The 27,468-nt window shown below is 46.1% G+C and overlaps 1 protein-coding gene across 1 annotated transcript in view; it reads left to right on the top strand.

The window, feature by feature from the left end:
• pstpip2 (proline-serine-threonine phosphatase interacting protein 2) overlaps positions 1 to 27,468 on the top strand; it is a 124,274-nt gene that overhangs the window by 82,257 nt on the left and 14,549 nt on the right. Inside the window, exons 6-10 of the mRNA XM_055654827.1 lie at positions 4,163 to 4,225; positions 7,395 to 7,493; positions 10,032 to 10,077; positions 18,137 to 18,216; positions 25,459 to 25,557. Of these exons, the coding sequence (XP_055510802.1) occupies positions 4,163 to 4,225; positions 7,395 to 7,493; positions 10,032 to 10,077; positions 18,137 to 18,216; positions 25,459 to 25,557 (387 nt within the window). The remainder of the gene's footprint in view (positions 1 to 4,162; positions 4,226 to 7,394; positions 7,494 to 10,031; positions 10,078 to 18,136; positions 18,217 to 25,458; positions 25,558 to 27,468) is intronic.

Genomic DNA, 27,468 nt, shown 5'->3' with positions numbered 1-27,468 from the left:
TTTTGCGGCACCAATGGGGAACATTGTTTTGACTGTTGAATACCAATGAAAAATCCATGAGTAACACTCTCATTACTCGAGGCATTCCCAGTGATGAGAGTGAAAATGAAACCAGTGTTAAACTTTTCTTTAGACTTTGGAGATAGGGCATAAAAGCAGGTCCATTGGCCCATTGAGTCTGCGCCGTCCAGCGATCCCCATACACAAGCACTATCCTACACACGGAATAATTTACAGGGACCAATTAACCTACAAACTTGTACATCTCTGGAATGTGGGAGGCAACCGGAGCACCCGGAGAAATCCCATGTGGTCACTGGGAGAACGTACAGACAGCACCCATGGTGAGGATCAAACCCGGGTCTCTGGTACTGTATGGCACCGACTCTTCCACCGTGCTGCCCCAATTTATTAGTGTTTTGAATATCCATTACTGACAGCATTGAAGAAACCTGGGGAGAATACATAGCTGTCACAGTGCAAGGGAGTTCTACAGGTGTATGTTAGCAAACACATTGACTATGCAAGAAACTTGGCACAAATTCTTGCTCTCTGTGCTGTTGCCGACCTTTCTACTGGACACCAGCCATGAATCTTTGCCCATTGTTGGCACTGCCACAGCAATGGAACAGCTCCGTGCAGAGTGAACCATTGTACACTGTGCAGTAGCTCCCAGTGGAGGCTGGTGTTGGTGGCTCGGGCGGGTGATGTGTCACTCCGCACAGGGCTCAGGGCTGCAGAAAACTGGGCATCTTTGTGGACCCTCAGCAGCAGCAGAAATGTACTGTAACCACCTCATGATCCAGTGCATCTCTCACTCCACCATTGCTGAGTAAAGGGCGAGTCATACCATTGGGTCGCATCTCAGCTTGGTTTGGGAATAGACCCAAGAAATCTCAAGAGAGTAGTACATCTTGCCCAGTCTATCACAGTTACCCAGACTAGACTCCCCACCATTGTCTCCATCAACACTTCACGCTGCCTCGGAGAAGCAGCCAACGTAATGAAAGACTTGTCCCACCCCGAGCATTTCTTCTTCCTGCACCCATCTGGCAGAAGGTACAGAGGCACTGCACGGACTAGAAGGGTCGAGATGGCCTGTTTCCGTGCTGTAATTGTTATATGGTTATATGGTTATAAGCTTAATGCCCCTGTCCCACTTAAGAAACCTGAACGGAAAACTTTGGAGACTTTGAGCCCCACCCAAGGTTTCCGTGCGGTTCCCGGAGGTTGCAGGTGGTTGCCGGAGGTAGCAGGTAGTGGAAGCAGGTAGGGAGACTGACAAAAACCTCCGGGAACCTCCGGGTACCACATGGAAACCTTGGGTGGGGCTCAAAGTCTTTAGAGGTTTTCGTTCAGGTTTCCTAAGTGGGACAGGGGCATAACAACACGCACCACCAGACTCGGGCTTTTTAACAGTCCTTCCATAAGCTAGGCTACTGTCCAATTCATCTCTACCCCATTGTGTCGACATAGCACATTGTCTATGGAACTGATGCATTACAATGCTGGGAACTATATTGTGCACTCTGTATCTTCCCCTTAGCTCTATCTATTGTACTTGAGTTTGACGATCGTATTTATGTATGGTAGATCTGATCTTGTTGGGTGGCAATTAAAACAAAGTTTTTCACTGTCCCCTGTTGCACATAACAAAAATAAACCCAAACTGGAATAACAAAAGGCACAGCCATAAATGATGAGTCCGATGAAGCTACATCAAGGATTACATGTATACTGAACAACAAAAACAGTGTATAATGGCAGAGCTCGGTGATCTAACCTCCAGTGAAACAGATCAAAGCTATGTAATGTTGCCAAAACTGGTTGTTAATTAGCAGAAGGCAAAGACTTAAATAAAATACCTTTTCCCAGGATGGAAATAACAAATACTTGTGCACGTAGTTTTACGGTGAGAGGGACAATGTTTAAAGGAGATGTGTGTGGCAAGTTTTTCCACACAGAGGGTGGTGAGTGCCTGGACCATGCTGCTGGATGGTAGTGAAGGCAGATACGATAGTTGCATTTAACAAACTTTTAGACATGCACAAGAATGTGTATTGAATGGTAAGACATGGATTATATGCAGGTTGATAAGAACATAGAACAGTAGAAAATGCTTGTGCTGACCGTGGTGCCTAGCTGAACTGATCTCTTCTGCCTGCACATGGTCCTTATCTCTTGATTCCCTGCATTTCCATGTTTGCTTCTGAAAAAACCTCTTGAATGCCACTATTGTGTCTGTTCGTTGGTCGGCATCATGTTCGGCACAGCCGTGAGCTGAAGGGCCTATTCCTGTGCTGTAATATTCTGTGTTCAAAGAACATCTTCATGGTTAGTGATGACGGGGTCCAGACAATGAGGGTTGAAGGGAAGGCTGAGTTACTCGCAACCACGTTCAGTCAAAACTGTGACTGATGATCAATCTCATATCCATGTACCTATCTAAAAGACTCTTAACAACCACGATTACATCTGCCTCCACCACCACCAACCCTGGATGTACATTTCAGGCACCCACCACCCTCTGTGTGTAAGAAAAAAACTGTTGCCGCATATTTCATTGCAACTTTGCTCTTCTCATCTTAAAGCAATGGCCACTTGCCTTTGATATTTCCACCCTGGGGGAACAAGGCTTTGATTGTCTACCCTGTCTGTGCCTCTCATAATTTTCTATATTTAAAATTATGAAAAAGTTAATAGTGAGAGTGTTCACTGATGACTGTGCAAGGCCCAATTCTATACACAGCTCCTCAGTAAATGAAGCAGCCCATGCCTACGTGTAGCAAAATCCATTGAGGATAAATGGGGATCCTGTGGATAGGGTGAACTGTTTTAAATATCTGGGAGTCCACATCTCTGAGGATATGACATGGGCATCACACGCCTCAGCACTCATGAGTAAGGCAAGGCAGCGCCTTTACCACCTCAGGCAATTGAGGAAATTTAGAGTGTCTCCGAGGATCCTCCAGTGCTTCTACGTAGCGGCGGTGGAAAGCATCTTGTCCGGGAACATTACCATCTGGTTTGGGAATTGCTCTGCCAAGGACAAGAAGGCTCTGCAGAGAGTAGTGCGTTCGGCCGAATGCACTATGGGAACTTCACTTGCCCCCCTGCAGGAACTATACATCAGGAGGTGCAACTCCAGAGCCAACAATATCATGAGAGACCCCTTCCACCCCTGCAACGGACTGTTCCAGCTGCAACGGTCAGGCAAACGCCTCCGTTGCCATGTGGTGAGAACGGAGAGGTTGAGAAGGAGTTTCTTCCCAGAGGCCATTCGGACTGTAAACACCTATCTCACCAGGGACTAACTCTACTGAACGTTTTTCCTTCCATTATTTATTATGTAAAAGAATATGTGTGTTATGATTGTGTTTATAGTTTGTTTGGTTGTTTGTCGTTTGCACAAAGGTCCGCGAGCATTGCCACTTTCATTTCACTGCACATCTCGTATGTGTATGTGACAAATAAACTTGACTTGACTTGACTTGACTTGACTTGAACATCCAAGAATGGGTTGATAAAGTGGCAAATAATATTTGTTCCATGAAAGTGCCTGGAAATAACCAAATGTAACAAGAAAGAGTCTAATTGCCTACACTATGCATTTCAAAGTCATTATCTTTGCCAACTTTCCTACTATCAATATCCTGGGGCACCACCATTACCCAGAAATTCAACTGGACCAAGATATTGTAGCTACAAGTGCAGGTCATAGGCAATGGGGACCCAGCATGGGGGGACTACCGCGAGGAAGGGGGGAAGATCAATAGACAATGGAAGAGCCGGCGTGAGGGGACCGTCATGGTGAGGAGGGAGGAGAACAACGGGGAACTGGCATGGGGAGGGGGGGGGGGGGGGGCTAAGATTTGTAACTTTATACCTTGCATACCTTGGCGAGGTTTGCAAGCAAAGAATTTCACTGTGACTTGTCACGTGACAATTTATTCAATTCAATTCAAAGCTCTCAACCATTTCCACTGTGGCCCCATCAATGCTGATTGGAGCTTATTCCAGAGGTTATTAATGCTGGAAGGCATTAATTAATTAAAAGTTTATAATTATGCAATGTCTCGATTAAAAACTTTTAAGTTTATAATTATAAGTGTATAATAGTTATAAGTTCCTTCCAGTTATGCTGTTTCTTTTGTCTTTTTAGATTGAACATTCCATGGAAAATTTGCACAAACAGAAGATAATGTTCTACAAGAAAACAATGGATGTAAGACCTTCCTCTTTGGTTCTTAATTAGCTTTCCTGAAAGAATTTGAGCAAACTGACACTTTGCTTGTCCGTTAATGTTAAGTCTGTACCATTACAATTTGTGAATATTTGATAATTTAGAAAATGCTTTAAAAACTGAACAGGCCTGTAATCATCTGACAATAGACAATAGATACAGGAGTAGGCCACTCGGCCCTTTGAGCCAGCACCGCCATTCAATGTGGTCATGGCTGATCATCCCCAATCATGTACCACGCTCCTGCCTTCTCCCCATATCCCCTGACCGCTATCTTTAAGAGCCCTATCTAGCTCTCTCTTGAAAGTATCCAGAGAACCGGCCTCCACCGCCCTTTGAGGCAGAGAATTCTGCAGACTCACAACTCTCTATGGAAAAAGTGTTTCCTCATCTCCGTTCTAAATGGCTTACCCATTATTCTTAAGCTGTGGCCCCTGGTTCTGGACTCCCCCAACACCGAGAACAGGTTTTCTGCCTCTAGCATGTCCAAACGCTTAATAATCTTATATGTTTCAATAAGATATCTTCTCATCCTTCTAAACTCCAGAGTATACAAGCCTAGCCGCTCCATTCTCTCAGCATTTGGCAGTCCCGCCATCCCGGGAATTAACCTTGTAAACCTACACTGCACTCCCTCAATAGCAAGAATGACCTTCCTCAAATTAGGGGACCAAAACTGCACACAATACTCCAGATGTAGTCTCACTAAGGCCCTGTACAACTGCAGAAGGACCTCTTTGCTCCTATCCTCAACTCCTCTTGTTATGGAGGCCATCATGCCATTCACTTTCTTCACTGCCTGCTGTACCTGCATGCTTACTTTCATTGACTGTTGAACATGGACCCCCAGGTCCCATTGTACTTCCCCTTTTCCCAAATTGAAACCATTTAGATAATTGTCTGTCTTCCTGTTTTTGCTACCAAAGTGGATAACCTCACATTTATCCACATTAAACTGCATCTGCCATGCATCTGCCCACTCACCCAACCTGTCCAAGTCACCCTGCATTCTCATAGCATCCTCATCACAGTTAACACAGCTTTGTGTCATCTGCAAATTTGCTAATGTTACTTTGAATCCCTTCATCTAAATCATATATTGTAAATTGTAAATAACTGCGGTCCCAGCACCGAGCATTGTGGTACCCCACTAGTCACTGCCTGCCATTCTGAAAGGGACCCATTAATCCCTACTCTTTGTTTCCTGTCTGCCAACCAATTTTCTATCCATATCAGCACTCTACCCCCAATACTATCTGCCCTAATTTTGCCCACTAATCTCCTATGTGGGACCTTATCAAATGCTTTCTGAAAGTCCAGGTACACTACATCCACTGGTTTTCCCTTGTCCATTTTCCCAGTTACATCCTCAAAAAAGTCCAGAAAATTAGTCAAGCATGATTTCCCCTTCATGAGAAAAACAGAAATCATGTTTCTGATCAATGACTTTTCATCATAATTTTGAATAGTTGGAGATCAATAAGTTGTAAGATGCAGGGAAAATGGGGTTGTAAGATGCAGGGGAGGTGAGAGGACGAGGGAAGGGAACAAAAGGTCTGCATTAGTTTAGTTTAGTTTAATTTTGAGATACAGCTTGCAAACGGGCCCTTTGGCCCACCGAGTCCACACTGACCAGCGAATCCCGTACACTTGCACTAACCCACACGCTAGGGACAATTTAAAATTTTTACTGAAGCCAAATTAACCTCCACAACCTGTACGTCTTTGGTGTGTGGGAGGAAACCAGAGCACCCGGAGAAAATCCATGCAGTCACAGGGAGAACGTACAAACTCCGTACAGACAGCACCCGTGGTCAGGGTCAAACGTGCGTCTCTAGTAAGGCAGCAACTCTATCTCTGCGCCACCGTGCTGCCATAAAAACAGAAAGTGTTGGAAACACTCAGCAGGTCAGGCAGCATCTGTGGATGAGTTATGGACCAAAGATCTTTCTGAGAGAGATTGGCAGTGGAGAATAAGCGATGAAAAAGGTGATATTGGAAGGTAACAAAAGTCTAAAGGCGGGAAATTGCAGATCAGTTAATTGAAATTACCAAAGAAATGAGGAAGCAATGCTGTAATCTAAAATTAAAAAAAATATTTTCAGGTTAGCCTTGTACATGGAATATCTTTTTTGAATGCAGACATGTAATAACAGTGTGCATTTATATTGCATCTTCAGCAGTATATCCCATGTCCTTACAAAGAGCTTCATGGGTATGCTTGCAAATAAATCTGCAAGTTTAAAAAAATCTTGACCCCGTACATCTTCTTTAAACTTTGCCCCTCTCACCTTAAAGCTTTGCCCCCTTTTGACTTTGACATTTCCACCCTGGGGGAAAAGGTTCTGACTGTCTATCTGTGCTTCTTATAATTTTATATACTTCTACCGGGTCTCCCCTCAGCTCATGATGCTCCAGAGAAAACAATCCAGGTTTGTCCAACCTATTCTTATAGCCCGTCTCCTCTAATCTGGGCAGCATTTTGGTAAACCTCTCTGCACTCTCTCCAAAGATTCCACATTCTTCCTGTAACGGGTTAACGAGAACTGCACACAATACTGTAATTGCGGCCTGACCAAAGTGCTATAAAGCTGTAACATGACTTCCTGCCTCTTATATGCAGGGCCATCCTACGTAGGCAAGCAGACCATATGCCTTCTTTACCACTATACTGTATGTATTTGTCTTGTCACTTTCAGGGAGCTATGCCCTTGAGTTGATTTTAGTTCATTGTCACATGTACCAAGGTACAATTAAAAGCTTTTGTTGCGTGCTAACCAGTCAGTGGGAAGCCATACATGATTACAATCGAGCCGTTCACAGTGCACAGATACACGATAAAGGGAATAACTTGAATTAAGTAAGAAATGGTGCTGTCGGAGTAGAGATTTAAAAGATGAATTGTAATACGTGATTGCAGCCCAACTTCTCTGAGCAGCACGCAAAGAGTCGCCTGGGTTGAGCGCCATCTCGGATCGAAACCCAAGATTTGGACTTGGACTTGGACCCCAAGATCGCACTTAACAATCATGCTTACCATTAATGCTGCACTCTCCCCTTACATTCAACCACCCAAAGTAAAACACTTCACACTTGCTTGGGCTAAACTCCCATCATTGTTAATTAAGTTTTTCATTGTCATTCACTGCAGTCCAAAAAGACATACGAGCAGAAATGCAAAGAAAAGGATGAGGTTGAACAGATGTTAAATCGAAGCGCTGGCGTCAGTAACTCCAAACAGCAGGAGAAAGTAAGAACGTTTCTCAACAGCTTCTGGAACGTCCTGTTTCACAACATTTCTGCTGATAATGAACGGATGCATTTTGGGTTCGGCTGGCTCTTTTTTTCACCAATTCCTTGACTTGGCTTTCTGTGCAGTGATATTCGGTCTATGCGTGACTGGCTTTGTATTCGGCTCGTGTGGAGCCACAAAACCAAAGGAAGCGAGGTTCTGGTGGTGAGGAAACACACCCCAACTGCAATCAAATGTGTGCACTAGGACAAACATTCATAGCAGCCATGCATACCCCTGGTCTACATTTAATGATATGTTGCCAGATGACCCTGACCACACGAGTGCACATGAAGGGGTGGCAGAGGTGTAGTGGAGTCTAGAGGCTTGAGTGCCATGCAGAGACAGGGTGTCAGTATTATGTTAAGGTGTATTTGAGGCAGGTGGCATGTGTCCCATTGGGGTTGTGCAATGGTGGCAAACTTTAGATTTAAATTAGATTAGATTCGTTTATTGTCATTCAGACCTTTAGGTCTGAACAACATTTTGTTTCCCTGCAGTCATACATATAATTCTTTTTTTTTAAATGACAAAAACACACAGTCAACACAAATTTAACATCCACCACAGTGAGTTCACCAAACACCTCCGCACTGTGGTGGAAGGCAAAATCTTAAAGTCTCTGTCTCTTCCCTCTTTGTTCTCCATCTGCGCTGAGGCGACGGTTCAAACTCCGCGGGTGGTCGCTGCCTCCACCACAGCTCAGAGGCCGAGTCGGGTCTCCGCTACCGCTACCGCTACCGCTACCGCTACCGCTGCTGCTGCTGCTGCCGCCGCCACAGCTCCAGGGCCGAGTCAGGTCTCCGCTGCTGCTGCCGCCGCTACAGCTCCGTTGCCGCCAGATCCGCCATTAGGCCTCGGCGCAGACGGAGACGGGGGATACGACCAAAGAAAAAGTCGCATCCCCCGAAGGAAGAGACCAAAGCATTGTTTCTCCCACCCCACCCACATACATACACAACTTAATAAAACAAAATTAACTAAAACATGACAAGGAACAAAACGAAAGAAAAAAAAACAGACGGACTGCAGGTGGGCCGCAGCTGTTAAGCCAGCGCCGCCATCTGGAAACACCTTTGTGATGAAGCGCACTGAATGGCAAGGGCATTGTTGAGGGAGAACATGGGATGGGGGATTTGTTGAAGAATGCATGGAATGGGGGGACCTGTTTAGGGGACACATGGGGTGATGGGGGACCTGTTGAGGGAGCGCTTGTGATGACAGGGGACATGTTGAGGCAGCACGTAGGGTGGAGAGGACCTGTTGAATGACGCACAAGGTGAAGGGGACCTGTTGAGGGATGCATGGAGTGAAGGGGACTTGGGGGACATATGGGATATTGAGGGCATAGGGTGAAGCGGACCTGTTGAAGGATTCACGTGGTGTGAAGGGTGTCCGATTACACGAGGTAATGATTCTTGTCAAGGTGGTACAGCGGGTTCCTGTCAAGGGATTGCTTATTTTGTATCCTCACATGGTCTGGAGGGGACAGCAATGTATCTCAGCAACACTGTAATTCAGATCAGGCACTATATAATTTCCTCTCAGATTTATACTGTTTATTCAATGACAGCATTTTGTGTTTTCTGCACAGCTTGGACATACCCTGCTTTGCGAATAGTAAAATCTTTATTTCTCCTTTGCCAACTTTGCACTCAAATGACCCTTTGCTTCTCACTTTTTTAAACTCCTACATTTTCCAGCCATTGGAATGGATTGCATGAAGGTTTGACCCAGCGAGGAGCCAGCTGGTGGAGAGACTATGTTTGGATAAAATAAATTAAAAGCAAAACATTGCAGTTGTTGGAAGTCCTGGAGAGCCGCGTGGGTGGCGGAAGTGCCCCGGGGAGGCGCGCGCACGGGCCTGATCCACCCGCTGAACAAACGCGCCACCGCCGCCGCCACTGACCAGAACGAAGACCAGAATTCACCCCGGTAGGCCTGACGCCCCACAGGCCTTCCAGGCGACTGGAGAAGCCGGGTGGCAAGGCCTGACTGGGCCGAAGGAGCCTCAGTGGTGGCAGCGGGAGACTCGGTGGCGGTGGGGTCTCGCGGTCGATGAGCGTGAGGGATGTGGAGGAAGACAATGGGGACCCGGCGCAGGAAGACCTCTGAGAGGGACGGTGGGAGAACAAAGAGGGACCCAGTGTAGGGGAGTTTAGAATCCTCTGCCCAGGGCCTGTGTTTGTTCATTTGTTCCGGTGAAGGCGCTGTGCCCACGGCAGCCAGACAACAGTCGCATGTCTTTTTCTTTGTGATTTCCCTTTTAAGTTCAAGTGTTTGTGTACCTTGTGTGTTGGGACTGTCAGCAGACAAATTTCCCTTCGGGGATGAGTAAAGATTTATCGTTATCGTACAAAAACTCTGCCATCTGTGGAGAGAGATGTGGAGTTAACGTTTCGGATTTCAAACCCTTCATCAATTATCCTGGAGAAAATTTCATCGTGACGGCTCTGCTCTTTTTAACAACTAATTTGGGCATTTGTTGTGTTCCAGTTGCAGGCGAAGGCAAACCAGAGCAAGCAAAGTGCCGAGGATGCTGGTGAGTGTGAACTAACAGTGGGAAGGGGAGAGGGACGCAGAGCAACTTGGTAGTACTTTATTGTCACATGTGCCTAGGCACAGTGTTTTGCATACGTCCAGTAAAATCATACTCGAGATAAGCACAGTCGCACCAGTACAAAAGTGTAACGATTGTAGTGTAATAGTAGACCTCACCGAGACAGTACACAAAGAGTTGCCATATTTCTGGCGCCAATAAAGTTTCAAAGTTCCTCCGAGTGCAGTCTTATCTTGGTCTTAAAGGCCCATTGTCCTGGTGGCACTGATCCTCTCCCCCCCCGTCCACCGCCACCCTGAAAGCCCTCAGCCCTTTGTTGCTTCTGTTCAGTTTAGTTTATTGCCACGTGTACCGAGGTACAGTGAAAAGCCTTGTTGCGTGCTAACCAGTCCGCGGAAAGACAATGCATGATTAAGATGGAGTCATTTGCAGTGTACAGATACATAAGGGAATAACGTTTAGTGCAAGGTAAAGCCAGAATGATCCGATCAAAGGTAGTCCGAAGATCCCTGATGAGGTAGATAACAGTTCAGGGGTATTCTCTAGTTGTGATAGGATGGTTCAGTTGCCTGATAGCAGCTGGGAAGAAACTGTCCCTGAATCTGGAGTTGAGCGTTTTCACACTTCTGTACCTTTTGCCCGGTGGGAGAGGGGAGAAGAGAGAGTGGCCAGGGTGCGACTCATTGTCCTCCTCTCCAGATCCCTGTCTTCCCGGGTCGTGCAGGAGACGACGCGGTTCCAAGCGGGTTCCAGGTTGCATGGCGTGCTGTCGATGTATGGCCACGACTGGTTGGGAACCTCTGCTACCCCACGTGGCTTGCCTAGTGTGTTCTGGGTGTGACTGAAGAATAAGACCATTTCAGATTCAGATTCAGATTCAGATTCAATTTTAATTGTCATTGTCAGTGTACAGTACAGAGACAACGAAATGCATTTAGCATCTCCCTGTAAGAGCGACATAGCATATGATTTGCATTAAAAAAAAAATAAGTCTGTGGCAGGGTTCCAGGGGGGGGGGGGGGGGGGGGTGGTGATTGGCAGTCACCGAGGTACGTTGTTTAGTAGAGTGACAGCCGCCAGAAAGAAGCTGTTCCTCGACCTGCTGGTTCGGCAACGGAGAGACCTGTAGCGCCTCCTGGATGGTAGGAGGGTAAACAGTCCATGGTTGGGGTGAGAGCAGTCCTTGGCGATGCTGAGCGCCCTCCGCAGACAGCGCTTGCTTTGGACAGACTCAATGGAGGGGAGCGTGGAACCGGTGATGCGTTGGGCAATTTTCACCACCCTCTGCAATGCCTTCCGGTCGGAGACAGAGCAGTTGCCATACCATACTGTGATGCAGTTGGTAAGGATGCTCACAGTCCTCTGAGGCTCACAGTGCCTCATTTGGAGTCCTCTGAGGCATCTACCGTTGAAATATACCCAATTACTCCTCTTTATCAAGTTCAAGTTCAAGTTTATTGGCATGTGTCCCAGATAGGACAATGAAATTCTTGCTTTGCTTCAGCACACAGACCATAATAGGCATTTACTACAAAACACATGAATAAATAAACTGATAAAATGCAAATAACAAATAATGGGTTATTAATGTTCAGGGTTTTGGACGAGCCAGGTTTAATAGCCTGATGGCTGTGGGCTATGAACGACACTCTGCAATTGAAATGGTTCACACTCAGAGCTATCTGCTGTCTGCAAATACCGGACATCGGAAACAAACACTCTGCAGATGGTGGTTTTCAAAGAAAGACACAAAGTGCTCGAGTAACTCAACGGGCCAAGCAACATCTTTGGTTTAGTGTGCAAACAGGCCCTTTGGCCCACCAAATCTGTGCTGGCCAATGATCACCTACACACTAGTTCTATCCTACACTGTAATAAAATTTACAGAAGCCAATTAATCTACAATCCTGCATGCCTTTGAACTGAAGCATCCGGAGGAAACCCATGCGGTCAAAGGGAGAACATGCAAACTCCATACAGACAGCACACATGGTCAGGATCGAACCCGGGTATCTGGCGCTGTAAGGTAGCAACTCCACCGCTGCGCCACCGTGCTGTCACATTGCTCCCCCTCTGATATGCAGTGACCAAAAACATAGCTTATCCAGCTTTTTGTGTCCTTTTTTTTGTAAAGCAGCATCTGCAGTTCCTGTGTCTCGGTATGTGTACTCCAACTGTCCAGAGGCAAGGTAGATGTGAACTTCACTGGATGTCGAGCACTATGATCTTCACCATTTCTTTGTTTGCCCACATTGCATAGTTGTGAAGTCCATGTATCCAACTTATCCCAGGGTATCTCAGGAACAAGTTGTCTTGATTTGGCCCTAAACTGAATTGTTGCTTTGCCTTTCTGCCCATGAGATTTTCAGCAATTTCCTCCACTTTCATTTTCCAAATAGGTCGGTCCACTTCATCCTGCTCTCTTTTGAAATGTCACTTTCACATCTGTTCCATATTGCTGGTAAAAAACAGTTTTTATTTTAGTCCGCTCTACGCTGCGTTTTTGTGCGTTCCCCTCCCGCGCCCTTTCTGCCCATGTGGCCCTCGGGATTACGAGGCTTTCTCCTACAGTTGAGGCTTATGAGCAGCAGCCGTGGAAGTGACACTTGGGTCAGGATCAAGTCAGTCATAATCTGCAACTAATGATTTGTTGTTCAGTAAACACTTCAGGGCCCAGAGTCTGTTTAAAGAGCAGAGGAAAAGGAAACTAAAGGGATTTCTCCTGGTTGCAGCAAGCCTATCTCTGCAGCAAAATGCAATGGGAGAAGTAGTTGCATTTCCTTGTACTGTAGAATTCCAATGATCATTCAACCACAGGTCCAGAGAGCAGTCCTGAGCTACCATCTGCCTCATTGGAGATCCTCAAACTATATTTAATTGGAATTTACTGGACTTTATCGTACTAAACATCATTGCCTTTATCCGATATCTGCACACTGTAGATGGCTTGACTGTAATCGTGTTTAGTCTTTCCGCTGACTGGATAGCATGCAAACATAAAGCTTTTCACATTGCCTCGGGACCCGTGACAATGAAGTAAACTATACTGAACTACAATCCCGCACCTCCTTTGGGATGAGGGAGGAAGCCAGAGCACTCGGAGCAAACCCATGTGGTCACAGTGAGAACATGCAAACTCCACACAGAGTGTTCCTGATGTCAGGTTGGAACCGGAGTCTCTGGCGCTATGAGGCAGCAGCCCTGTCGGCTGAGCCGCTGTGCCAGCCTTTAGCGATTTCATGTCAATCTGAAGAGCTACCACGCACGTCAATGTGACTCAAGCTGAAGTGAGGCTGAGTACGAGTGCTCTGTCACCCACAGTGGACAATCACAAGTGCCCTCCAACACTTGTCCAACAGAAAGGAAAAGATTGAAGAAGCATGTTTAAGAAGAAACTGCAGATGCTGGAAAATCGAAGGTAGACAAATGCTGGAGAAACTCAGCGGGTGAGGCAGCATCTTCGGAGCGAAGGAAATAGGCAACGTTTCAGCTCAAACCCCTCCTTCAGACATCTTTTGAAGAAGGACATCTTCCCATCCTTGCATGCTTTACTTGCAACGATTGACATCTGAATCCTAATCTAAAATGGGATGGGGTATTTCTAAAGAGGATGCAGAGCTGGTCTGAAGCATGCAAATACAAAACATACTCAGATTGCATAGTCATTTGCACACGAGTCCATGTTTTGCATTTCTTCTTTCCCCTAATTCTTATTTTAAGAACCAGACTCTTGACAATAAACCACCCCAAATGTATATTGCAAAACTGTAAATCGTTCATTGGAGAGAATGAAAAGCTAAAGGATGGACTTTCATAGTTGAAAAGGACAGAACAATTTGGATTACTTTCTCAAGACACCAGGTTTCTGCTTAACTCTAAATTTAAATCACCCCTGTCTCCTTGGCCACTCCACTTTTAACTTCAAGCTTCAGAAAGTCACTGTAGGACTACTTGAGTTTGTAGAAGAGTAGGTTTATTTATCTCATAGAAAAAGTGCAGGAGGAATTCAGCAGGTCAGGCAGTCTGTAAAATGGTTGCCTGTCCCTTGGCTCCACAGATACTGCCTGACCCGCTGGGTAACTCCAGCACTTGGTGTTTTACATATCTCAAAGCGCCCCAAGGGTTAAACAGTTCCAACACAGAACTCATTGAACAGTCTTAGCCTTTCCATTAAGCAGCCATATTCTGCAACAAAATTTATCGTGTGGCATCTCCATCTTAAGGTGGGAATCCTACACCAGTACTCCCAAAGGTTAATTTGCAGGATGTGTCTGCAGTTAGAAAGGCATATGCAATGCTAGCATTCATTTTGAGGGGGTTAGTATAGGGGCGGCACAGAGCTAGAGTTGCTGCCTTACAGCGTCAGAGATCCAGGGTTCAATCCTGACCACGGGTGCTGTCTGTACAGAGTTTGTACGTTCTCCCTGTGAGTTTGTACGTCCTCCCACACTCAAGACATGCAGGTTTGTGAGTTAATTTTGCTCAGTATAATTGTAAATTGTCCCTAGTGTGTGTAGATAGTGTTAATGAGCAGGGATCACTGGTCAGTGCTGACTCAATGGGCCGAAGGAGCTGTTACCGCTCTGTATCTCTGAACTAAGAATATAAAAGCACGGATGTGATGCTAAGGCTTGAAATGGCCCTGGTGAGGTCACTTTTGGAATATTGTGAGGAGTTTTGAACCCTGTATCTGAGGAAGGATGTGATTTGGAGGTAGTTTACGAGAATGATTTTGGGCATGATTGGGTTAACACATGAGGAGCGTTTGAAGACTCTGGGCCTGTACTCGCTGGAGTTTAGAAGGATGAGGGTTGAATCGGAGTCTAGAATCAGAGGGCATAGCCTCAGAAAAACCTTTAAAATGGAGATGAGGAGGAATTTGTTTAGCCTATGGGAGGTAAATCCGTGGAATTCATTGCCACAGATGGCTGTGGCGGTCAAGTCAATTGATATTTTTTAAGGCAGAGATTGATAGATTCTAAATTAGGAAAGGCATCAAAGGTTACAGGGAGAAGGCAGGAGAATGCGTTTGAGAGGGAAACTTTCCACTCGAAGGGCTGAATTGGCTAATTCTGCTCCTATGTGTTATGGTCTAACTTGGCTTTTAAGTCATCCATCAAAATCAAAAGGGGAGTAGACTTTTTGTTGACTTTCCTGAGCACGTGAGCCGTCCTCCCTCTAAGTTAGACACAAAATGCTAGACTAACTCAGCGGGACAGGCAGCATCTCTGGAGAGGAGGTATGGGCAGTTTTACGGGTAGAGACCCTTCTTCAGATTGAGAGTCAGGAAGAGGGTCTCCCTCTGAGTATTCTGTGCCCCTACATTGTTAGGTAATTAGAAAGAATATTTATTCTCAATGCAACACTTGGCTCTGTAAAACTAGATCACTGAAAGCGTATATTCACATAATTACTTACTCCAGCTATCATTGGTCTCTCCTTATAGAATCACAGAGTTATGAGACGTGGAAACAGGCTCTGCAGCCAACTGAGTTCACGCCAGCCATCAAGCACCTATTTATGCCAATCCAATCCCATTTTATTCTCTCCACACTCCATCAGCTACCCCCTTTCCGCTGCCAAGTCTACCACTTACTACACTATGTGCTATATTTAAGAGGGAGTTAGATGTGGCCCTTGTGGCTAAGGGGATCAGGGGGTATGGAGAGAAGGCAGGTACGGGATACTGAGTTGGATGATCAGCCATGATCATATTGAATGGCGGTGCAGGCTCGAAGGGCCGAATGGCCTACTCCTGCACCTAATTTCTATGTTTCTATGTCTATGTTTACACACCAAGGCCAATTTACAGTAGCAACGACTCGAGCACCTGAGTTATAGGGAGGGGAGATGCAGGCTAGAGATTCCTTGGAGCGCAGGAGACTAAGGGGCGATCTAGTAGAGGTGTGTAAGATCATGAGAGGAATAGGTAGCTGGCTTCCATCCTCCTGATTTCCCTCTTATGTGTACTCCTACATTGTTCTTCACCTGTCTCCTCTGTTGTGAAGGCATAAGGCAGAATTGTGTTCAATTTCTGGGCACCATATTACAGGAAAGATGTCAAGCTGGAAAGGGTGCAGAGAAGATTTACAAGGATGTTGCCAAGACTCACAGGCCTGAGCTACAGGCAGAGGTTTGATTCAAATTCAAACTCAAACTCAAGGTTGAGCTGACTGGGACTTTATTCCTTGGAGCGCAGGAGGAAGAGGGGTGATCTTATAGAGGTGTACAAAATTATTAGAGGAATAGATTGGGTAAATGCCCAGAGTCTCTTGCCCAGAGTAGGGGAATCAAGAACCAGAGAGCGTAGGTTTAGAAACATAGAAACATAGAAATTAGGTGCAGGAGTAGGCCATTCGGCCCTTCGAGCCTGCACCGCCATTCAATATGATCATGGCTGATCATCCAACTCAGTATCCTGTACCTGCCTTCTCTCCATACCCCCTGATCCCTTTAGCCACAAGGGCCACATCTAACTCCCTCTTAAATATAGCCAATGAACTGGCCTCAACTACCTTCTGCAGGAGAGAATTCCAGAGATTCACCACTCTCTGTGTGAAAAATGTTTTTTATCATCTCGGTCCTAAAAGATTTCCCCCTTATCCTTAAACTGTGACCCCTTGTTCTGGACTTCCCCAACATCGGTGAGGGGGGGAAAGGTGAGGGGGGGGAGATTTACTAGGACCTGAGGGACAACATTTTTTTACACAAAGGGTGGAGGGTGGATGGAATGAGCTGGAGCAGGCAGGTACTATCATGTTTAAAATACCTTTGGACAGGTACTTGGATAGGATAGGTTTGGAGTGATATGGGCCAAATGCAGGCAAGTTGGACTAGTGTAGATGGGGCATGTCAGTTGATGTGGGCAAGTTAGACCAAAGGGCCTGTTTCAATACTGTGTGACTCTACGACTCAGGCACATTGTATACGAGCTTGTATGGATTGTGACAATTGGAAACAAATACTGAGTTAAGATGTAGATGATAAACCTAATTGTGTCTGATTGTCTCGTTAGATAAGACTATGAAGTACAAATGGGGAGATGTTATCGTGTGAAAGTGTTATATAAATTTTTAATACAAATCAAGTCAAGCACAAGTAATGTATGTTAAAGCCTCAAGCACATACTGTCTATATACAATGGTTTTGGATGTGTGCAAAGTCACATAGTCTGACAAGGGACAAATATAGTTTGTGTGTTTAAGCTATTTCTGTCCAAAGAAATATGCAAGCTATGTTCCATTAGATCGACCTTAAAGATAGGAAGGTTAATGCAATAAATATTTGAGGACATAACTTTAAGGTGAGGGGGGGGGGGGGGGGGGGGGGGGGGGGAGGGGGGGGGGGGAACGAGAAAGGACACAAAGTGCTGGAGAAACTCAGCGGGTCAGGCAGCATCTCTGGAGAACATGGATAAGTGAAGCTTTGGATCGGTACCTTCTTCAGACAGAAACGTCACCTATCCATGTGCTCCATGTGCGGCCGGACCCACTGAATTACTCCAGCACTTTGTGTCTTGGGGATATGGGGAGAAGGCAGGAGAAGGGGTACTGATTGGGGATGATCAGCCATGATCACATTGAATGGTGGTGCTGGCTCGAAGGGACAAATGGCCTACTCCTGCACCTAGTGTCTATTGTCTTTTTGTGTAAACCAGCATCTACAGTTCCTTGTTTTCTTCTTTGTTTGATAACGATAGTGCAGAGCCTCGTGGGGATTAAAGGAACTACTAGGGTACTAGAGAACTACTATCTACCTCATTGTTGACGCTTGGATTATCTTTGATCAGACTTTACTGGCTTTAACTTGCACTAAACGTCATTCCCTTATCATGTCATCTATTCACGGTTCGATTCATGGTTCGATTGTAATCATGTATAGTCTTTCCGCTGACTGGTTAGCACTCAACAAATACTTTTCACTGAATCTCAGTACACGTGACAACTAAACTGAACTGAACTGAAAATGGCAATGTTGTTTTATCTGACCCTCTGCTCTTCACTTCAATTGAGATTTGATATCTTGTTTCCTATCTTCAAAGATCGGCAGTACCAGCACAATGTCTCCACCCTGGAGAAAATCCAAGAGGAGTGGCAAACGGAGCACATCAAGACCTGTGAGGTGGGTTTGAGTGGGCAGTACAGGGCAGTGGACGTACAAGAGGCATTCAACTCATGCCAACCCCACCCCCCCCCATCAGTCTGAAGAAGGGTTTCGGCCCGAAACGTTACCTATTTCCTTCGCTCCATAGATGCTGCTGCACCTGCTGAGTTTGCAAATAAGAACCTTACATGTTTCTATTTTTAAAAGAGTGAATTACTGGAAGCCCTCTTCCTGGCACATTGCAATTCATAGATAAAACGGGCATAGCTGGGAAGGGGAAGTGGTGAGCAAAGGGGAAGTGTGCTTCTGAATATACAAATTCAATCGTGTATCACTTTACTCCCTTCTCACCTCTCCCCCCTCTCCTGCACTCTTCATTCCGACTTCCCGCACCCCCCCCCCCCCCCCCCCCCCCTCCGCAACACCCCTGATAAACCCCTCCCTTCTGACACACCCCTGCTCCCTCTTGCCTCCCGCTTTCCTCTTTTCAATGGCCAAATCAGTGGATATTTTTAAGGCAGAGATAGATAGATTCCTGATTAGTACGGGTGTCAGGGGGTATGGGGAGAAGGCAGGAGAACGGGGTTGAGAAGGAAAGATAGGTCAGCCATGATTGAATGACAGAGTAGGCTTGATGGGCCAAATGGCCTAATTCTGCTCCTCTCACTTATGAATCTTATGAAATTTTCCATCTCTCTGCCTTTATCCTCTTTCACTGCTAGCTCCACCCTTTGCTCCCCCTTCCTCCCTTTTGTGCTGCTCTTTATCGTAAGACGTAGGACTAGAATTAGGCCATTCGGCCCATCGAGTCTACGCCCCGTATCATGATCAATCATGACATCTGTTTTTCCATCTCAGCCCCAATTCTCCAGCCGTCTCCCTTTCACCCCACACTGCTCTCCCTTCTTCCCGTCTCCTGCTCCCTTTCCTCCTTCCCATCCCTCCAACTTCATTCGCTGCAACAGCTCCCCATTCCTTTTCCTCATTCACATTCTTCTGATTCCCATTCCCCCCCCCCCCCCCCCGGGCTGTCGATAGCCCCCAGTTCCCCTGATGTTCTGCCTCTTCCAACCTGTTCCCCCCCCCCCCCCCCCCCCCCCCCCCCCCCCGATTCCCATCTACAGTCCCTTCCTACTATTCTGACCACTCCTCCCATTTCCAGCCCCTACCCACTCTCTCTCCCCCTGTCAACACCTCCCACTTTCCCCCCCTCCCCCCCATCACTCTAGTTTCCTGCTGCTTTGTACTCTCTGGCCTCCCCTCCCCAATCCAACCAGGCTTCCCCCCTCCCCCTCCAATCCCCCCCCCCTCTCCAATCCCCCCCCCCCCCCCCCCCCTCCCCCCCCTCCCTCTCCCTCTCCCCCCTCCCCCTCCCCCCCCCCCCCCCTCTCCAATCCCCCCCTCCCCCTCCAACCCCCCCCCCCCCCTCCAATCCCCTCCCCCTCCCTCTCCAATCTCCCCCCTCCCCCTCCAACCCCCCCAATCCCCCCCCAATCCCCCCCCTCCCTCCCCCTCTCTCTCCAATCTATCCCCATCCAATTCCCCTCTCCTTCTCTCCAATCCCTCCCCCCGCTCCGCTTTCCTGCTTCCTGTTATTTTCCCACTGTTGACCCTGACTACCCCCTACTGCCCCAACACTCCCTTGATCTCCCCTGACTCCCCCAATAGGTTCCTCCGATTCTCCCCTCACACTCGCGCCCCTTTGACTATCCCCTCTCACGTTTCCCTTGACCCTCTCCCTCACGTGTCCCCCCTGACTCCCTTCCTCAGGTCCCCCCCTCTGTCTCCCTCCCCCCCCCCCCCCCCCCCCCCCCCCCCGACTCCTTCCATTGTACAAGTAGAATTAACCTTGGTTGTGAATGTGATATTGTTTGAGCTTTAGTTACTTGGTTGTTCCAAGCACAGCAGTGACACCAGAAGGCCCAGGGTGAAATTACACCGGTGTGTAGTATACGAGCAGAAAGCGAGAAGTCATTATGTGTCAGATTTCCAACATTTACAAGCAATTTTAAACGGGTTTCCACCTGAATTTATACAGTCCCAAAAAACTATTAGTATTCATTTCACAATGATATCTAGTCTAATAGAAGAGAGAGGCAGTCTAAGTAAATACCCTGCAAAACAGAGGCGACAATGAAGATTTACATAGAAATATAGAAAATAAGTGCAGGAATACACCATTCGACCCTTCGAGCCAGCACTGCCATTCAATATGATCATGGCAGATCATCCAGAATCGGTACCCTGTTCCTGCATTCTCCTCATATCCCTTGATTCCGTTAGCCCCAAGAGCTATATCTAACTCTCTTACATACATCTAGTGAATTAACCTCCACTGCCTTCTGTGGCAGAGAATTCCACAGATTCGCAACTCTCTGGCTGAAAAAGATTTCCCTCGTATCAGTCCTAAATGGTCATTTAGCCTGTCCAATCCCTTAAGAATTTTATATGTTTCCACAAGAATTGAATGGAAATCACTGACTTCAAAGGCAGGGAAGAAAATCAGTCAAAGATGCTGTGCTTTTACAGGGATTATTGTGCGGTATAGTGTGCAGCTGGTAGAACTGCTGCCTCACAGCATGCGAGACCTGGGTTCAATCCTGACCTGGTGTGCTGTCTGTGGAGTTTGCACGTTCTCCCTGTGACCGCATGGGTTTCGTCTCGGTGCTCCAGTTTCCTCCCACATCCCACAGGCATGCGGGTTTGGAGGTTAATTGTTCTCTGTAAAATTTTCCCTGGTATGTCGGGGAGGTGCGACTGTGGGATAACATAGATCATGGATCCATCTCCAGTTTCAATTCCATTTGGAATATTTTGGAGGACCAAGAACCAAGAATCTAATGTGAATGGGTCACAGATGGTCGGCTTGGATTCAGTGGGTCGAAAGGCCTGTTTCCATGCTGTATCTCTCTAAAGTCGACTTGCTTATAATTATCAGTATATACAAGTGCTTGTTTCTTCAGAACATTTGTTTGTTCGAGAATGTTTCTCCTCTTGCTTTAATATAGCTCCAATCCTGGACTTGTATCTTTCACACTTTACATTAAATTGCGAACTTTGCAGCTGCCTGTAGTCTGTTCTCCACTCAATGTTTAAACATCTGCACTGTCGATTGAAGGTCACTCGATGGGAATTAGAAGCAGGACTGATAATTGTATCTAAATTATAAATGTGGGGTGGCACGGTGGCGCAGCGGTAGAGTTTCTGCCTAACAGTGCCAGACTCCCGGGGTTGATCCTCACTGTGGGTGCTGTCTGTACAGTTTATACGTTCTCCCCATGATTACATGGGTTTTTTCCAGGTATTCCGGTTTCCCTCCACACTTCAAAAGGTGTACAAGCTTGTAGGTTAATTGGCTTTAGTAAATATTGTAAATTGTCCCTGGAGTGTAGGATAGTCCTGGAGTAAGGGGATCGCTGGTCGGCACGGACTCGGTAGGCCAAAGGGCTGTTTCCTTGCTGTATCCCTAAACTAAACTAAAAATCTATTTTGCATTTTTTCGTGATTCTGATGACTGCAGCCAGCACATGATCCTTGATGTGGTGCCGTTTGTGCAAAGATGACGGCGTACTCCAGCCTCATTGTGATGCTGTACATTACTGCTATCTTTCAGTTATCATAAATTACCTTGTGTCCAGCGCACTATCTGTGTATTGTCCTCTTGTACATTTTACCAATCATTACTTGGCAAAGGATTTGTAAAGAAATTCAATTATTTTTTGAAATATGTTTGTGCACAAATATGCAGAACCTCCAGTGACAACGATAGTGGTGGCAAAGAGCTAAATGGAATCAGAAACAGGTCCCCTGTAAAGGTATAATTGAATACATGAAATAAAAGCTTGGAGGTGGACTGGGAGATGAAGTTAGTGTTAGTCAATCTAGATTAATGCAGTGAAAACCTTCACTCCCTACATGGGCAATCCGTTCATTCAATTCATGAATTGAATTTGGGCAATCGTAATCCAGCCTTGTCTGAATAGAACAAGAGAACACCAAACATTGAAAGGTACAGTGCAGGAACAGCCCACTGGGCCCCACAATATACCAAATTAAATTAAACCTATCTGCCTGCACATGGTCTGATCCATAATTTCCTGCATGTTCATCTGTCTATCTGAAAGTCTCTTGGGCAATATTGGGCACTACGCTGTATATCTGAGGAAGCATGTGCGAGGGCCCTGGAGAGGGTCCAGAGGAGGTTTACAAGAATGACCTCAGGAATGAGTTGGTTAACATATATTGAGCATTTGAAGGCACTGGGCCCGTCCTCGCTGGAGTTTAGAAGAATGAGGGGGGGGACCACATTGAAACACACCGAATAGTGAAAGGCTTTGATAGAGTGGAATATGGAGAGGATGTTTCCACTAGTGGGAGAGTCTGGGACTAGAGGTCATAGCCTCAGGATTAAAGGACATTCATTTAGGAAGGAGATAAGAAGGAATTTCATTAGAGGGCAGAGAATCTGTGGAATTCTTTGCCACAGAAGAATGTTGAGGTCAAGTCAATGGTTATGTTTAAGACAGAGTTAGATAGATTCTTGATGAGTACGGGTGTCAGGGGTTATGGCAAGAAGGCAGGAAAATGGGGTTAGGAGGAAGAGATAGATCAGCCATGATTGAATGGTGGAATAGACTTGATGGGCCGAATGGCCTAATTCTGCTCCTATTACTTATGATCTTATGAGCAGTGGAGATTTGCTCCGTACCAAGCCCTGCTGTACCTCTGCATGCTGTATATGCTGTACTTTCTGGTCTTCTGCCGAAGTGGAGATGATTGAAAGCTTCAAGTTCTTCCTTACAAGGCCTAGGGAGTTTGGCATGCCCCCAGCAACTCTCACCAACTTCTACTGATGCACCTTGGAAAGCATTTTATCGGGATGCATCACAGCACGGTTTGGAGACTGCTTCATCCAAGGACGCAGCCCAAACCATTATGCAAACCAACCTCCCTTCCATTGACTCCATCTGCACTTCGCACTGCATTGGCAAGGCCACCAGCACAATCAAGGACCAGTCTCACTCTGGTCACTCACTCTTCTCCCCTCTCCCATCAGGTAAGAGATACAGAAGTGTGAAAACGCACACCTGCAGATTCAGGGACAGATTTCTTCCCAGCTGTAATCAGGCAATAAACCATCCTATCATGAACTAGAGAGAGGTCCTGACCTACCATCTACCTAATTGGAGACCGATTGACTCTCTTTAGTTGGACTTTACTGGACTCTATCCTGCACTTTATTCCCTTTACCCTGCATCTGTACACTAGGGATGGCTTGATTGTAATCATGTGTTGTCTTTGCACTGACTAGCATGCAACAAATACGTTTTTCACTGTACCTCTGTACACATGACAATAATAAACTAAACTAAACGTGTAAAATGAGAAACACGAGGGAAAAATTAGAAACATGAGGGACATTTTTTATCACACAGAGGTTGGTGGGTATGTGGAACGAGCTGCTAGATGAAGTAGTTGAGGCAGGTATAATGACAACACGTTAAAGACTCTTGGACAGTTGTATGGATAGTAAAGGTTTAGAGGGATGTGGGCCAGATGCAAGCAGATGGGACTAGCTTGGATGGGGCATCTTGGTTGGCATGGAAGAGAGGGCCAAAGGGCCCATTTCCACGCTGGAGGACTCTGATTATGACGATGCCAGATAAACTAGTAAATATTCAATTATCAAAATGTTGCACACAAATTGCAAATCAAGTTTAAGAAACGTGAACTCTGGACAACAGAAGAGAATTAAAACAACTAGCTGATGTCATCTATTTTATCCGTGTCCTCCAGAGATGCTGCTTGACCAGCTGAATTACTCCAGCACTTTGTTCTTTTTAAATTTGTTTTTAGGTAAATTGAAAGTTTTGAGTAGGAAGAAACTTCAGATGCTGCTGGTTTAAACCAAAGATAGACACAAAATGCTAGAGTAACTCAGCGGGACAGGCAGCATCTCTGGAGAGAAGAAATGGGTGACGTTTCGGGTGGAGACCCCTCGTCAGACTGTGGTTTACTTATTTGGATATAAAAATAAGACCAAGCATTTTAGGGTTCTCACTGATCCTAACATTGGACCCATATTTGTGATGAAAACGTACTGAAAACTACTCATAACCATTCTACGCCAGGCTGCAGCCCAGTACAATGTGATGGCAGTGCAGAAAATAGACTCGTAGAGCCATCAGCTTCTGACATGAAGCTATGATCAGGTCCTCCTGAGATCTTTCCCCTGTGACAATGCTGACTCATAGAGAATGCAGATAAAATAGTCCCAGGCAATCTTTAACACATGGTCAACGTTTGACCTTTGGCTTGCTGATTTGTGTGCGGGACTTGGCAACCTGAGTCCCTGGAGCTGAAGTGATTGAATAAATGGAGGAGCTGAGGTGGAGGGTTGTAGTCAGTTTTTCAGTAACAAAGGGCAGACGAGGCACTATGGCACATCAGGTGTGAACAATGTGGACCTTTTCCCAGTCTGAACAATTGGCTCATTGGAGTTTTCAGGACCAAGGAAAACCGACCAGTAGGTAAAATGCCCACTAAACTTTATTAAATGTTGTCTGACTTCTTAAAAGTGTTGTCCTTCTGACTTCTCTAAAAGTGTCTCCGCTCTTCTCCTCCCCCCCCCCCCCCTCTCTCTCCCCCCTCTCTCCCCCTCCTCTCTCTCTCTCCCCTCCCTCTCTCTCCCCCCCCCCCCACCCTTCTCACTCTCTAAAGGACTCTACCATAACTGCCAGCCATCTTTCTCTCTCCCCCTCTCTCTCCCCTCTCCTTCGCCTTTCCTCCCTTCTCAGCGCTCATCTGCTTCTCCTCCCCTGCTCTCTCTCCCCCCCCCCACCCTTCGACTATCTAAAGCAGGAATATTGAGGGGCAATCTGGGGAATTGCTGTAGGAAGGAACTGCAGATGCAGGTTTAAAACAAAGATAGACATAAAAAGCTGGAGTAACTCAGACGGACAGACTGCATCCCTCGAGGGAAGGAATGAGCGACGTTTCGGCTCGAGACCGTTCTTCAGACTGTCTGTCTGAAGATGGGTCTCGACCCGAAACGTGACCCATTCCTTTGCTCCAGAGATGCTGCCTGCCACTAAGTATATTGCTGGTTGAGTCTGAAACCTAATCTGCATCCTCCCCGATCCCCATGGTGACTTATGGTCTGCGCATGCATCTCACTTCAGGTTGCCTCAAAGATGGTTTCTGGGGAAAGGCTTGATATAGTTTTAAAATAGAGTTAAGATATAATAATTCTAAATGCAGGTCCTTGAGAAGCAGGACTGTGAGAGGATACACAGCATTCGTAACGCGATGTGGGTCCATACCAATCAGCTCTCCCAGGACTGTGTGACCAGTGATGAGGTAAGGGTCTCGCACATTTTCACCTATTCTTCCATTTGGTTTTTATAATAACTTATCCACGTACATCGCAGTTTCTGGCCCATCTTCAGCTGTTCGACTCTTTCAGAAAGCCACATTATCACATATCTCACCCATTCTTCAATTTAGTTTTGTAAATAACTTCTCCGCGTATGATGCAGTTAAACATAGAAACATAGAAAATAGGTGCAGGAGTAGGCCATTCGGCCCTTTGAGCCTGCACCGCCATTCAATATGATCATGGCTGATCATCCAACTCGGTATCCCATCCCTGCCTTCTCTCCATACCCCCTGATCCCTTTAGCCACAAGGGCCACATCTAACTCCCTCTTAAATAATAGTCAATAATCAATTTTAATAGTCAATTTAATTGTCATTTGGACCCCTTGAGGTCCAAACGAAATGCCGTTTCTGCAGCCATACATTACAAACAAATAGACCCCAGACACAACATAATTTACATTTTACATAAACATCCATCACATTGCTGTGATGGAAAGCCAAAAAAAACTTATCTCTCTTAAAATATAGCCAATGAACTGGCCTCAACTACCTTCTGTGGCAGAGAATTCCAGAGATTCACCACTCTCTGTGTGAAAAATGTTTTCCTCATCTCGGTCTCATTGCATCTCCCCTTTTCCTAATCGGCCACCATTCAGATAATAGTCTACTTTCCTGTTTTTGCCACCAAAGTGGATAACCTCACATTTATCCACATTATACTGCATCTGCCATGCATTTGCCCACTCACCCAGCCTATCTAAGTCACCTTGCAGCCTCCTAGCATCCTCCTCACAGCTAACACTGCCCCCCAGCTTCGTGTCATCCGCAAACTTGGAGATGTTGCATTCAATTCCCTCGTCCAAATCATTAATATATATCGTAAATAGCTGGGGTCCCAGCACTGAGCCTTGCGGTACCCCACTAGTCACTGCCTGCCATTATGAAAAGGACCCGTTTACTCCTACTCTTTGCTTCCTGTCTGCCAGCCAGTTCTCTATCCACATCAATACTGAACCCCCAATACCGTGTGCTTTAAGTTTGTATACTAAGCTCAGTTTTTTGCTCCTCTTCAACTGTTCTTTTAAAAAAAAACAGCAAGATCAGGGGTTTTATCTAAAATATATATGAGAGGTCTGTAGACTTAAGAGGTGTCAAGGATTACGGGGATCGAGCAGGAGAGTGGAGTTAAGGGGAAGGTTGTATTAAACATAGATTTATTGAATAACGCAGCAAACCTACGCACTGCTTCTGTTCCTGTATTTTAAGTTATTGCATTACAATAGACTTAGAACTACCATTAAGTTGCTGTTTAGAAATAAAAATAGAAAATACTCCTGTGCTCAGCAGCATCTGTGGTGGGCAAAACAGTTGACAGACCACCTGTGCAACAAAGTCCACCTTCACCACCTCTTCTTGCCAGCCTTACAGCCAAGTGGTTTAGTTTAGAGATTCTGTGTGGAAACAGGCCTTTCGGCCCGCCGATCCACGCTCACCACGATCACTCGTGCACTTGTTCTAAGTTATTCCACTAACGCTTCACACACACTAGGAGGGGCAATTTACAGAAGTCAATTAACCAACAAACCTGCACATCTTTAGAATGTGGGAGGAAACCATTGGAGCCTGAGAAATTCATCGCGTCACAGGGAGAACGTACAAACTCCGTACAGACAGCGCCTGTAGTCAGGATTGAACCTAGATCTCTGGTGCTGTGAGGCAGCAGTTCTACAGCTATAAAATAATTTTCTGCACTGTAGCTGTGGCAGTGACTTGGAAAATGGAATTAAGATGCAGTCAACAAGTTAAAGGGGAGGAATTGTCTCTCAAGCGACCCTTTTGAGTCACTAACCTGAAACCTCAGTTTCTGTCTCCAAGGTGATGCCTGCCCAG

This window comes from Leucoraja erinacea, chromosome 1 (assembly GCF_028641065.1).
Source record: "Leucoraja erinacea ecotype New England chromosome 1, Leri_hhj_1, whole genome shotgun sequence".
In the NCBI taxonomy this organism is placed as follows: domain Eukaryota; kingdom Metazoa; phylum Chordata; class Chondrichthyes; order Rajiformes; family Rajidae; genus Leucoraja; species Leucoraja erinaceus.
Note: the sequence above shows the minus strand (reverse complement) of the source record. Positions and strands in the feature narration are given on the sequence as shown.